The sequence below is a fragment of the Doryrhamphus excisus genome, chromosome 11 (assembly GCF_030265055.1).
Source record: "Doryrhamphus excisus isolate RoL2022-K1 chromosome 11, RoL_Dexc_1.0, whole genome shotgun sequence".
Lineage (NCBI taxonomy): Eukaryota > Metazoa > Chordata > Actinopteri > Syngnathiformes > Syngnathidae > Doryrhamphus > Doryrhamphus excisus.
This window is the reverse complement of record NC_080476.1, coordinates 423,316-436,921: the sequence shown is the minus strand read 5'-3', so window position 1 is coordinate 436,921 and position 13,606 is coordinate 423,316. Positions and strand designations below refer to the sequence as shown.

At 46.1% G+C, this 13,606-nt stretch overlaps 1 protein-coding gene across 2 annotated transcripts; it reads right to left on the bottom strand.

Annotated features, from left to right (window-relative positions):
- Nucleotides 1-1,729: 1,729 nt before the first annotated feature.
- Nucleotides 1,730-13,446, bottom strand: mlycd (malonyl-CoA decarboxylase). 2 transcript variants are annotated; one of them, XM_058088220.1, is made up of 6 exons: nucleotides 12,824-13,446; nucleotides 10,909-11,021; nucleotides 10,680-10,836; nucleotides 10,387-10,539; nucleotides 3,876-4,469; nucleotides 1,730-2,972 (listed from the first exon to the last, which is right to left on the bottom strand). In XM_058088220.1, the coding sequence occupies exons 1-5, from the start codon at nucleotides 13,376-13,378 to the stop codon at nucleotides 3,924-3,926; spliced, it is 1,524 nt and encodes a 507-aa protein (XP_057944203.1). In that variant the 5' UTR covers nucleotides 13,379-13,446; the 3' UTR covers nucleotides 1,730-2,972; nucleotides 3,876-3,923. The 2 variants fall into 2 exon arrangements, with proteins under 2 accessions (XP_057944203.1, XP_057944202.1); XM_058088219.1 differs by lacking the exon at nucleotides 1,730-2,972 and having other exon boundaries at nucleotides 3,734-4,469; nucleotides 12,824-13,445.
- Between the last annotated feature and the right edge of the window lie 160 nt (nucleotides 13,447-13,606).

Sequence of the window (13,606 nt, the reverse complement as noted above, 5' to 3'; positions counted from 1 at the left end):
TTGGGACCACATACTGATTTGCCACGCCACGCATTCACCCCACATGTAATTAGTGCCAACGCACGTTCAGATACTTCATACATCCTCCATGCATGTCGAGATCTTACTCCATGGTGACCAGAAAACCTCCCCAAAAAATACAACGATTTAGGAAAACGCCAAAAAAAACCTACCTTGGCTTAACCGAGGTTCCGCTGAATACTGAAAAATACAAACATCAGACTTTGGAGCGATGCTTTAGCAGGAGGATTAGCCCGACGTCACCACGGCGATGACTCACTGCACACTTCCTGTTGCACATGGCTGATCTTCCCTTCCACTTCCCCCCCACTGTACTACATTGAAGGCATGTACGGTAATCCCACCTTTATTGATTCCACACCTGACTGTGATAAGTCAATCATTTCATTCATTCATTTTCTACCGCTTTTTCCTCATGAGGGTCGCGGGGGGTGCTGGAGCCTATCCCAGCTGTCTTCGGGCGAGAGGCGGGGTACACCCTGGACTGGTCGCCAGCCAATCCCAGGGCACATATAGACAAACAACCATTCACACTCACATTCATACCTATGGACAATTTTGGAGTGGCTAATTAACCTAGCATGTTTTTGGAATGCGGGAGGAAACCGGAGTACCCGGAGAAAACCCACGCATGCACGGGGAGAACATGCAAACTCCACACAGAGATGCCCGAGGGTGGAATTGAACCCTGGTCTCCTAGCTGTGAGGTCTGCGCGCTAACCACTAGACCGCCGTGCCGCCCAGTCAATTATTTATAATTATTTATTTATTTTCATAGTCGTACCTCTTTATGATTATGATTAACACTATTAGAGCCCACACATGAACACGTAACACCCCTATGGTTACACTCATATTACCCAATAATAATAAATATAATCAGACATAACATAAGACTCACATATGAGCACTGAGAGTCCAAACATTTTTTGGACTAATAATAATTGGACTAATAATTAGCCATATTCCAATTAGTTGTGGGATAGGCTCCAGCATACTTGTGACCCTTGTGAGGATAAGCGGCATAGAAAATGCATAGATGGAGTAAGCCAAATTTGGTCATGAAAAACAGTGCTAATGTATGAATTCATGTAGTTTTAATAGTAAAGAAAAAAGTACTGTAGATTTCCTGGGCAGCAACAAAATGATTCTGTGCTGGTATCAACCCAGTGTGGGCGTTACTGTATCACCAAAGCAGGATTTGGATGCGGGTGTCGCCGGGGCCGAGGCCATCGGGGGCATCCTGTGAGTCACGTATCAGAAAGAGGTTATATTATTATGATTATGTGTATATGAGTTCTTTCAGCAATTATTTTCTCATTTCCTTTGGTATCATTTTAAGATTGAACACAAAGGAAGACAAAAAAACACTTTCTCCTTAAAACGATTTAAGACAGAATAAGAAAATGTCTTGGCACCGAGACAATTTTAGTCACCGCAAACTATAAAAAATAATAAGCTTCATTTGGAACACAATTTTGCCTCGACGAGAGACGAGGAATGAATGAAATATTTTTATTCTAATATGGTGCTCTTCCTATTTGGACATATTATTGTCGGAATTCCTGAACTAGACGGAGCATGTTATTATCCCAGCAATCAATTATAATCAGGTGCAATCAGAGGTTCCTCTAAAATGTGACACAAAGCAGGATATTGAAGTGTGAATCCATTATCAAGCTGCTAGCCCCCATGCCCCCATGCCCCCATGACCCAAAACATCCATCCATTTTCTGGAGTCACAGGTGAGCAGTTCAACCAGGGGTCGTAGCTGGACCTGGATCAACCCGTCCTAGGGACTTTCAGCAAATATGTCCGCTCCGATCTCCACCATCAGGGTTGGCTGCTAATGTAAACAGGTTTATTCCATAGTTTAAAACAGGGGTCGGCAACCTTTATTATCAAAAGAGCCATTTTACCCACACGCTTACTAAAGGAAAACAGATAGGAGCCGCAAAACATCATTTAAAAACAATATCTTATAAACTTTTGAAAGTTTGAATCAGTTTTAACGCCAAATTTTTACACCAAATTGTTGCTTCTCGTCACATGTGAGCTCTTTGAGCTCATCCAATCACGAGTCAGAACTCATTCACTTCAATTCATTCAGGGTCTCACAGAAAGTCAGATTTAAAAAAAAAACTCATTAAAAAATGCATATTTTTTCCCATTAGGGTATTTTAAAAAAATACTTGAGCGTTGTGAAGGGAGCCACAACAAAGTGGCTGAAGAGCCACATGCGGCTCTGGAGCCAGGGGTTGCTGACCCCTGGTTTAAAATATTACGTTTATTAACAAGTATCAGCCGCTGAGGCGTGTTGGTTATATTATATTATATTATATTATATATCCAACATATCAGCTGGTGGCGTTCCAAATGTGTTGTCTCTATGTACACGACTACACCTTTGATTATGACTTGAAATCCGATTGAAGTACATTTCATGTATGGAGTCTCATCCTAAACAGCCGCCAGCCAGGAGACTCGTAGCGTTTCATTAAGAGGGACTAGAAGTGTCCATAAATCAAATTTCAGCTCTGTAACCGCTCACTGAACGAGCAATTTGTCTTCTTATTCCTTTGGGAAATACCACACTGACAACTTTTAACAAAACGAATGACTTAGTAACTGGACGCCATCTTTTTTTCTTTCTCCGCTGATTAATTTCATCATTAAAAAGTACACAGTTGTCTTCCTCAAAGGTTTGGTTAAAGGTGAAAGCTGCAGCAGAAAGCGTGGAAGATGACACCATTGCTCGTTCTTCTCCATCATGAAACATCTCATCTCTTTGCGTCTCCCACGTCGTGGAGGTCTGTGGAGGCGACGACAGTTGCTGCCCTTTTGATGCTTCTTTACTCTCCTCCCACCTCCTTCAGCAGCCAGCACCATTCATCTCACCGTTTACTTTCATTTCATTTCTCACTCCATTAGGTTCAGGACATAGAGCAGCTCTGTGAGAAGAAGACGAGAAGAAAGCAAAGTTTGGCTCCTCCGAGACACAAAATATCATTTCACAGTCAACTTGCTGTGATGTATTATTTCACAACAATGGGGGGGGGGGGGGGGGGGGGGGGGGGGGGGGGGGCGACAGGAGCCTTGTTTGGCACCTGCACACACCGCTTAGAACATCAGTGATGGCTCTCTGGGGGAGGTGATGCTGCGCTTATGTGTGTGTGTGTGTGTGTGTGCTAAGTTGTAGAAAGAGAGAAGAAGAAGGCACCGGGGCAATCCATCCCACCACTTCAGGGGTGGGACTGGTGGAGGATGAAGGTCAGGAAACGTAGCGTTTGGGGTCGTTATTAATAGTCAGTTTGGAGGAATATTTCCAGTGTGAGTTCACATGTGGGGACCGGCAGTGTGGGGACCGGCAGTGTGGGGACCGGCAGTGTGGGGACCGGCAGTATGGGGACCGGCAGTGTGGGGACCGGCAGTGTGGGGACCGGCAGTATGGGGACCGGCAGTGTGGGGACCGGCAGTGTGGGGACCGGCAGCGTGGGGACCGGCAGTGTGGGGACCAGCAGTGTGGGGACCGGCAGTGTGGGGACCAGCAGTGTGGGGACCGGCAGTGTGGGGACCGGCAGTGTGACAGCAGGTTCCTCCTACTGTTTGCTACGAGACAGTTCCACCAAGTGTAAAGATCATTTATTCCAGTAGCCGTGTCCCCCCATTGTTCCTGTCCCGCCATGACAAACGCCGTTATCCTGCTACATGCTAAATCGTGCAGAGCTTTATTAGCTGTGGTTTCTCAGCCGGGGAACATCGACTAAAGAACCCGCAGAGGTGAAAAGCGAGCCTACGGATGTACAGAACCGCAAACAAGACGGTTAAACATTAGCAGCTGATGGGATGCTCACCGAGCTGTCAATCAAAACAAACGGCGTAGCTTAAGCTTCTTGAGCTTGTCATAGTTTGCTGTTCTTCTGAAACTGGGACACCAACCCCAGGACCTGGTCGGACGCCGTGATGACCTTATTGTGCAGGTAGAGTGCGCTGTGCTTGGATGTGTCGTTCAAGAAGTAACGATAGTTCACCATAACGCCGCAAGAGTTTGCCGCGCCTTTCGGGCTGGTGTCCGCACGCCAGTTGATCCTCCACATGGTGGCGCCGTTTTGCAAGTGGAAATTGGCCACGGGGTTGAGCGCGTAGCCCCGCCGCTTCTCTCCGTACAGATACCAGGCGCAGAGCCGCATCAGGACGGGTTCCAGGAGACAGGAGAGACGATCGGAGCGCATCCATTCGCTGGTGGCGATCAGCTTACGGAGGGCATCCATGGCGCCCGTGCCGGGGGCCGCGTCGGTGACTTGTTCCACTTCGCGCCACTCCTGCTCGGAGAGGAGGTCCGAACCGCGGCCTTCCTTCCGGTACTGGCTGAGGAGGCCTTGGAGCCACGAGGAGAACCCTGGGATGGGCGACAGGCTGGAGAACTGGGCCATGTGGGGGAACTCGCTCTGCAGGGGGACAAGAGTTGCTCATGGTGAGTAATGATTAATTCATTTAAAAGAAGATTAATCTGATTCACATTTTTAATCAATTGACAGCCTTACAAATTTTTTTTTTTTTTTTTTTTAAAGAAGTCAGTGATGTTCCAACTTTTTCCAGCGTGGGCTAAATAACGAGTGAAAAAAAAGGATGCTTGGGTATTTTAAAAGGAAATGTGTAAATACTGTAGTTCAACAAAAATAGCATCTCAGGTTTGGGATATACTCGGTGAAAAAGGATATTTTTGTATCAAGATTGCTCTTTTTTCCCCCATTTTTTGAAAAAAAAAATCCAATTTTGTTCCTGTAAATAACATATTTGTAATTATGACTTTATTCCAATAATATTACATTTTATTGAACCTGATAAACTAGGTGAAAAAGGATATTTTTGTATCAAGATTGCTCTTTTTTACCCCATTTAAAAAAAAAAGAATCCAATTTTGTTCCTGTAAATAACATATTTGTAATTCTGACTTTATTCCAATAATATTACATTTTATTGAACCTGATAAACTAGGTGAAAAAGGATATTTTTGTATCAAGATTGCTCTTTTTTCCCCCATTTTTTGAAAAAAAAATCCAACTTTGTTCCTGTAAATAACATATTTGTAATTATGACTTTATTCCAATAATATTACATTTTATTGAACCTGATAAACTAGGTGAAAAAGGATATTTTTGTATCAAGATTGCTCTTTTTTACCCCATTTTTTGAAAAAAAAAAATCCAATTTTGTTCCAATAACATATTTGTAATTATGACTTTATTCCAATAATATTACATTTTATTGAACCTGATAAACTAGGTGAAAAAGGATATTTTTGCATCAAGATTGCTCTTTTTTCCCCCATTTTTTGAAAAAAAAAATCCAATTTTGTTCCTGTAAATAACATATTTGTAATTATGACTTTATTCCAATAATATTACATTTTATTGAACCTGATAAACTAGGTGAAAAAGGATATTTTTGTATCAAGATTGCTCTTTTTTACCCCATTTAAAAAAAAAAATCCAATTTTGTTCCTGTAAATAACATATTTGTAATTATGACTTTATTCCAATAATATTACATTTTATTGAACCTGATAAACTAGGTGAAAAAGGATATTTTTGTATCAAGATTGCTCTTTTTTCCCCCATTTTTTGAAAAAAAAAATCCAATTTTGTTCCTGTAAATAACATATTTGTAATTATGACTTTATTCCAATAATATTACATTTTATTGAACCTGATAAACTAGGTGAAAAATGATATTTTTGTATCAAGATTGCTCTATTTTTCCCCCATTTTTTGAAAAAAAAATCCAATTTTGTTCCTGTAAATAACATATTTGTAATTATGACTTTATTCCAATAATATTACATTTTATTGATTTTATTTTTCTGCAAGCTAATTTTCCAAAAATTACATTATTTTTTTGTTTGTCTTTAATATCTCAGCAAATGAAATGACTTTTAAAAAGTTTTGTTAAATGATATTTTGCGAGTGGCCCACCCGGGGCCGCACAGCCCTGAGATGGGTGGATGCGCTAGTGGATCATCATGAGGAGACAAAGAAGAACTTTTGGTAACAAAACACCAAACGTTCTTCGATGTGCTGCTTCATGATCCTGCTGATGGAGACGGATGACTCGACTCTCACCTTCAATGCCCATCCCATCTTGCACCCCCCCCCCCACCCCCCAGCTATTTTGTACACTGGCCAAGCATTGCCTCTCTTCTCTGCCCATCTTGGCACTGATAAGTGAGAGTGTGATGCAGCAGGCTGAGGTGAGAAAAGCGGCAGATGATAACGGAAGTGGCAGACAACCCCGAGAGAGCAAAGTTTTGGTCCGTTTTGCTTTATGGTCCTTCTCCATGTTGACATGCTGGTGGTCTTGGGATTATGAATGGTTGTGTTCCTCGACTGAATCGTAGCAAAAGCCACAACATGTTTATAGTTTTAGAATTGTGGCTTATCGATGAGGTTGGCCATCTTAAACATCCCAGGTTCTGTGGCACCACGGCTGAATAAGACACCGTAACTAAGAAGAACTTACTCTTCAAGTCCTGCATTGGGTCTGTTTGTTTACATCCGTGTGATTACCAGCAGAGTTGAGGAAGAAAGCCGAGGGGAAATCAAACATATAAAAGATATGATTCAGGGTAGGTGAACTCAAACAAATAGTACCAAACCAGATCTGTGCACTGCAGGGTCCGGTCTGGAAAAGCCAACCTCCTCTCCTCATTTCAAATCCCGACTCTGACCTTTGCCTTGCCTCTCTATCATCTTCTCCATCATCAATTTGCTCCCTGTCCGAGCGCACTTCTCCTCTCTTCACCTTTCCCGACGGTAGAGCTCCATCACGGAGCCTGTGTTATGGTGTGTGCCGCCTCAAGGGTAGACCGCCACTTACACGGCCGAGGTGAGGGGTCAACACTCAGACGGGACATCAAAATGTCTGCATTGAAGAAAGCTTTCTGACATGAAGCCCATGGTATACATTTGTAACGCTCACACAGCAAATTGCCCTTCGAACATTTGGAACCAAACACCAGGCGGACACTCGCCGGCGGTTGCTTAAATATCCAAAAGTGCTGCTGCCATGTCAAATTTAGTCCGTGCAGGCATTTGCCATTGAAACTGTCACATCTGCTTACCGGAATGTTGCTAGCACAACAAACCGGGTTATTTTGGACCCCCGCTATCTCCAGCACCCTGTTAGATGCCGTTCAACTAAACAAAAGGCATTCCTGAAAGGTTGACAAAGACGACATGAGGAATGCCAACATGGAAAATTGCTCTGGAGTCACTTTACAACTTCAAGGGAAACGACACACTTTTGTTTTTCATTTTGCCATCTTCTACCGTCCCGATGTGGAACATGAACACGTCTTTCCGTGTGGTCGAAAGAGAACAAGAGCTAGCATGAGGCAGCTAACGACGCACGGAATGGGACTCACCAATTATTCATGTGGTTAACTGCCAAACAAACACCCCACCCAGAGACGAGGGCATGTCGTTTGATGACTATCTGGTAGTGAATAAGTTAATAATTCAAGCTGGGAGCAGACCCCCTACCGCCCCCCCAAGTGCCATGCTCCTGCTCAGTATTGTGGTGCCTAAGGCATTAAGACCGCCCTCAGGAAACCCACTGTTATGTCTTTCTATCTCTGGTTTCCCAATCCAGCAACCAGTGCCAATTTGTGTACTTTCCACAGCACGCCTGCCACCATTTGATACCCGAGTGTGCAAACCAGACCTGCTGCTGTCCCCAAAATGTACTTTCCCTAATGAAATTTGAACTCCGGCAGCAGCAGAGAGTGCTGAGTCCTAAAACGCTGTAACCACTGGGCCCCCACAGAGTCCTGAGTCCTAAAACGCTGTAACCACTGGGCCCCCACAGAGTCCTGAGTCCTAAAACGCTGTAACCACTGGGACCCCACAGAGTGCTGAGTCCTAAAACGCTGTAACCACTGGGCCCCCAGAGAGTCCTGAGTCCTAAAATGCTGTAACCACTGGATCCCCACAGAGTCCCGAGTCCTAAAACGCCGTAACCACTGGGTCCCCACAGAGTCCTGAGTCCTAAAACGCTGTAACAACTGGGACCCCACAGAGTCCTGAGTCCTAACCCGCTGTAACCACTGGTCCCCCACAGAGTCCTGAGTCCTAAAACACTGTAACCACTGGGTCCCCCACAGAGTCCTGAGTCCTAAAACGCTGTAACCACTGGGCCCCCCACAGAGTCCTGAGTCCTAAAACGCTGTAACCACTGGGCCCCCCCCAGAGTCCTGAGTCCTAAAACGCTGTAACCACTGGGCTCCCAGAGAGTCCTGAGTCCTAAAACGCTGTAACCACTGGGCCCCCACAGAGTCCTGAGTCCTAAAACGCTGTAACCACTGGGACCCCACAGAGTCCTGAGTCCTAAAACGCTGTAACCACTGGGACCCCACAGAGTCCTGAGTCCTAAAACGCTGTAACCACTGGGACCCCACAGAGTGCTGAGTCCTAAAACGCTGTAACCACTGGGCCCCCAGAGAGTCCTGAGTCCTAAAATGCTGTAACCACTGGATCCCCACAGAGTCCCGAGTCCTAAAACGCCGTAACCACTGGGTCCCCACAGAGTCCTGAGTCCTAAAACGCTGTAACCACTGGGCCCCCACAGAGTCCTGAGTCCTAACCCGCTGTAACCACTGGGCCCCCACAGAGTCCTGAGTCCTAACCCGCTGTAACCACTGGGCCCCCACAGAGTCCTGAGTCCTAAAACGCTGTAACCACTGGGCCCCCACAGAGTCCTGAGTCCTAACCCGCTGTAACCACTGGGCCCCCAGAGAGTCCTGAGTCCTAACCCGCTGTAACCACTGGGACCCCACAGAGTCCTGACTCCTAAAACGCTGTAACCACTGGGCCCCCACAGAGTCCTGAGTCCTAAAACACTGTAACCACTGGGCCCCCACAGAGTCCTGAGTCCTAACCCGCTGTAACCACTGGTCCCCCACAGAGTCCTGAGTCCTAAAACGCTGTAACCACTGGGACCCCACAGAGTCCTGAGTCCTAACCCGCTGTAACCACTGGGCCCCCACAGAGTCCTGAGTCCTAAAACGCTGTAACCATTGGGACCCCACAGAGTCCTGAGTCCTAAAACGCTGTAACCACTGGGTCCCCACAGAGTCCTGAGTCCTAAAACGCTGTAACCACTGGGCCCCCACAGAGTCCTGAGTCCTAACCCGCTGTAACCACTGGGCCCCCAGAGAGTCCTGAGTCCTAACCCGCTGTAACCACTGGGCCCCCACAGAGTCCTGAGTCCTAAAACGCTGTAACCACTGGGCCCCCACAGAGTCCTGAGTCCTAACCCGCTGTAACCACTGGGCCCCCACAGAGTCCTGAGTCCTAAAACGCTGTAACCACTGGGACCCCACAGAGTCCTGAGTCCTAACCCGCTGTACCCACTGGGCCCCCAGGAGCTGGGGACTTCTATCTGGCCAGCAGCAAAACACTACCCAGGATTCATTAGCGCTGCAATAATGACAATTAAAGGTTAAATGTATTTCTATTAGGCGAGGCGGTGGAGTGGTTAGCGTGGAGACCACACAGCCTGGAGACCCGAGTTCAATGCCACCCTAGGGCATCTCTGTGTGGAGTGCATGTGTGCGTTTTCTCCTTCTTCCTCCCCCATTCCAATTAATTAGCCACTCCAAATTGTCCATAGGTATGAGTGTGAGTGTGAATGGTTGTTTGTCAGGTGAGGTAATTATTCAGTGCAGTAGGAGACAGTCGCCATGGCTGGAGGCCATGACAGCAGATCAGCAGATAGAGTCAAGTCATCCGGGATCCATATGTTCCAATAAGTCAAGTCGGCTTGCAAAGCCGGGAGATGGGATGGATGGGATGGATGGGATGGATGGGATGGATGGGATAGATGGGATAGATGGGATGGATGGGATGGATGGGATGGATGGGATAGATGGGATAGATGGGATGGATGGGATGGATGGGATAGATGGGATAGATGGGATGGATGGGATGGATGGGATATGATGAGGCGGCAGTACGAAGACGTGTTTCCCATCTGTTGGGCTCGGTGGCTTCTGACACTCCATCCAATGTTCCAATCATTTCACAAGTGCTAGCTGGAGGAGGCCAGCATGAAGGGCTCTTGTGGGCTTATTGAGAGGGACGGATGGGATGCCATTACTGCCACTGTGTGGTAACAACTGCTTTGTTGTGTGTTTATGCTTCCATTTTGGAGCATGTAAGCCAACGCTCTAATGAGCTGGAGATTAATTTATTAGTGTGGAGACCCTGAAAACGTTTGATGAGCAATAAAGCCAAAAAAAATGGCAGTGTATGTTTTAGTTTCATAGCTTCTCCTTCCAGTCAACCACAACCAGAAGACTGGTCCCACCTGCAGTTCCCGCACCACCCTCTTGATGAGGTAGTTGCCCAGCTCCACTCCTTGTAAGCCAGCCTGCGTGGAGGAGATGGAGTAGAAGATGGCTGTGTTTATCTTGTTGATGTCCTCCTCCTGGTCAAGCGTGGCGAACTCCCGAACAATACTCTGAGAAAAGAGCAACATTTATTTCAAACATACGCCATGTTTTCTGACAAAACTGACAATGGAATGGTTCCAAAATATATAATAGTGCCCGCAAATAGTGCCCGGGCCACAGTTTGGACACCAGCGCCTATAGTCCTAACCTGTATGTTATCAGAGATGTCTTCCGTGAGGGCCACGTGCAGCACCACCAAAGGCTCCCCCGGCATGGCCGCATGGGTGAAGGCGTAGCAGCGGCGGTAAGGCCCCACCCGGCGCTTCAGGTCAGCCCAGTTCCTGACGGGGTGCACCGCCTCGTACCTAGCAGGAGACACGGAGAGCTGAGATGGACGATCGAGGTAACATTTTGAAGAACCTAACTGACCGCCTTACTGGCTGATCTTTTGTAGGATCTCACAGGGGGACTGCCAGGTGATCCGCTCCAGTCGGAGCAAGCCCACGGAGAACCACTCGGACAGCAAGCTCTTCAGCGTGCCATTCAGGTCCTAGGAGTAAATGATGAGGAGTTAGGCGGCATCTCACCTTGGTTTCAACCGATCTTCTCTCGCGTGAACAAGCAAATCACCACTTGCAAGCACACAAAAGCTCTCCATCTGATAGCAGCGCTGATTAACTCAACACCCGGTGACGCCCGCGGGGGGGTCCCCTGGCGTCTCCGCGCTGTTTTGATGCTCTCACGTTATGAGTAATGATGTGTTTGAGCTGGAGATGTTTGCACGGGAGCCACTTCAATAAGCAACTTGCCATTTGAAAGCCGGCCTGCTGTCCTGCAAAGGTCACACTTCATTTCAAGCAAATCTCTTGCAAACAAGCTGGGGTTCCTAAACCCACTCTCGACATGATTGTTCATGGTTGTCTAGGCCGTTCCGTAGGATGGCTTCACTTTTGGGTTGCTTCAATGTCTGCTTGCCAGTTGAAATAATAAATAATGCAGACACGCCTCGACTGGAGTCATGGACAAAATGCTCCAAATAAGAAGAGAAAATGTATGCATCGGCCATGCCTGATACGGCTTTATAGTTCAGAGAGTTCAGGCTGGAGAGAAAGCCTTAATGAGAAAAACAGCCAATAACTCTTTCTGACATGTCTATTTGTCCTCCTCAAGTTTAGAAAGTTCCTGATGTAGTGAGCAGATGATGCTGCTACCTTTGCCCCAGTAAGATGCATACCACACGCTGGCTTGGGAGTCTTCCAGTGGGAGTAAAAAATAGCCAGCGTAATACTACATGTAACCCACACCACCCGCTGTCGTCACTGGGCCAAAAGGCAAGGAGCAAAGCAAGGAAGTCCATAATGATGAAGCATCCGTGTGTCTGATTTCGAGTGTTAATTGTGGAAAAACGTTTGAAAACTGCAAAGCATTTAGAATGCTAACAGCGGCGATGAATACAAGTGCGCACCTGATGAGTTGCCTTGACCTTTGCCAGCTGCAAAAAGGCATCAGTGGGCTTGTGATCATGATATCAATATCATCTGAAGCATCTTCTAGCACGGGTAAAAGTACACGGCTCCAAAAGAGGTCAGATGTTGCGTAACAAATGTGTCGAATTGTAAAAGGCCATACATCTAGATGTGGCACCTCTGAAAAAATACATGTAGAATTACCTCATGGTATTATGTATATCCCAGTGTTAAGATATAATAACAAATATTTGTAATATAATTTTTTATAAAAAAAAATACAAATAACATAAAATAATAAAATAAATGAAATAATAATAAAATAAAATAAAATAATAATAATAAAATAATAATGCATGAAATAATACTAAAATATGTAAAACAATTAAATAATATTAATCAATATAAATAAAAGAAAACAATATTATTTTAAAAGTCTCATTTTGCCATGCATTATTTCCAAACATTGCACATGAGAACATCCTTCCAAGCTGCATTAAAATGACCAGAAAGGAAATTATAGAGACCATAAAGCATGCTGGGCAACATCTACACATCTATAATAATACATCATTAAAAACAAGCTACCGTCCCAAAATCGGCCCCTGGGCCGCGGTTTGGGCACCCCTGCGTCATCATGAAAGATAATTGGGGCAAAGGCCAGCGCCGTGATATGCCAGACCACGTGACTGGGGCCCGTTATGGGGTACGACTATAATCACCAAAATGTACCACCAAAGCTGGTCTATATGGATGTATGGGATGGATGCATCCATACAGTTAAATATTGTTAAATATTGTTTACATTGCAGAATGAGAACGTGCGGTTAGTATTTAGTTTGACTCAAGCGAGCACCCGTACAAAATGTCAACAAACAAGGTTTACCCTGAAGTGCGCGCTCTCGCTACTTTTTGACGAGATTATTTCAAGCACGTCGGCTCGGAGGTCCACCAGAAACTTGACCCCCCCTTCCACCCTGCTGATGTGGTTTAGCATATGTTTATAGCGGGGAGTCAAACTGTAGCGAAGCCGATCCTCGGCTTGCAGGATGGTCGCCAAGTCTCGGAGCTGGGTGTCCAGTAACTTCCCGGCAAACTCCGAAACGCTTTTATGATCCACTCCGAAGTCCCGTGACAACTTGGCCAGGAAGTCGAGTTTGTCGTCCCTTTCGAGGCTTCTGTAGAAGTGCATGAACTCCAAGCTGCTGGATTCGGGAGGAGGGGGAGACTTGTCCCTGGTTTCGTACGTGGGTAGAGGTGATACGACCCTGGCCAGTATTTCCTCCATGCCAGTAACGCCACTTGGCGAAGACAACCGACGGCAGCTGCCGAAGCCCGACGCCCCCAGAGCAGCCCCTGAAAGAGCAGCTTTCAGGACAGCCCCGCGTCGCCAACACTTGACACTGCCACGGAAAGCACAGATAACGGGGTGGGATATCATTGCTGGGGGGGCGCAGGGCTTTGTTTGGTGACACGGCCAGCGATCACACGGAAAGGAACTACTTCCGGGTTTCTTAAAGACACAGTGCGCTGCGATTGCGTGTAACACTTTTATCTTTTCATGACGAAAGCTCACTCGGATGTTAGAGAATGTTACTTTGAAAAGGTCTGAATAAATTCTAGATCATAATACAGGTCTACTGGCTTTATTTCAGAAACATACACTACA

Excerpts from the sequence above, each read along its gene's own strand:
- mlycd (XM_058088220.1), bottom strand. The coding sequence starts at position 13,378 with ATGATATCCCACCCCGTTATCTGTGCTTTCCGTGGCAGTGTCAAGTGT. Across the intron at positions 11,022-12,823 it reads GCGAGAGCGCGCACTTCAGG|GACCTGAATGGCACGCTGAA; the intron begins GTAAACCTTGTT and ends ATTTACTCCTAG. Across the intron at positions 4,470-10,386 it reads GGGTGGTGCGGGAACTGCAG|AGCGAGTTCCCCCACATGGC; the intron begins GTGGGACCAGTC and ends GTCCCCCTGCAG.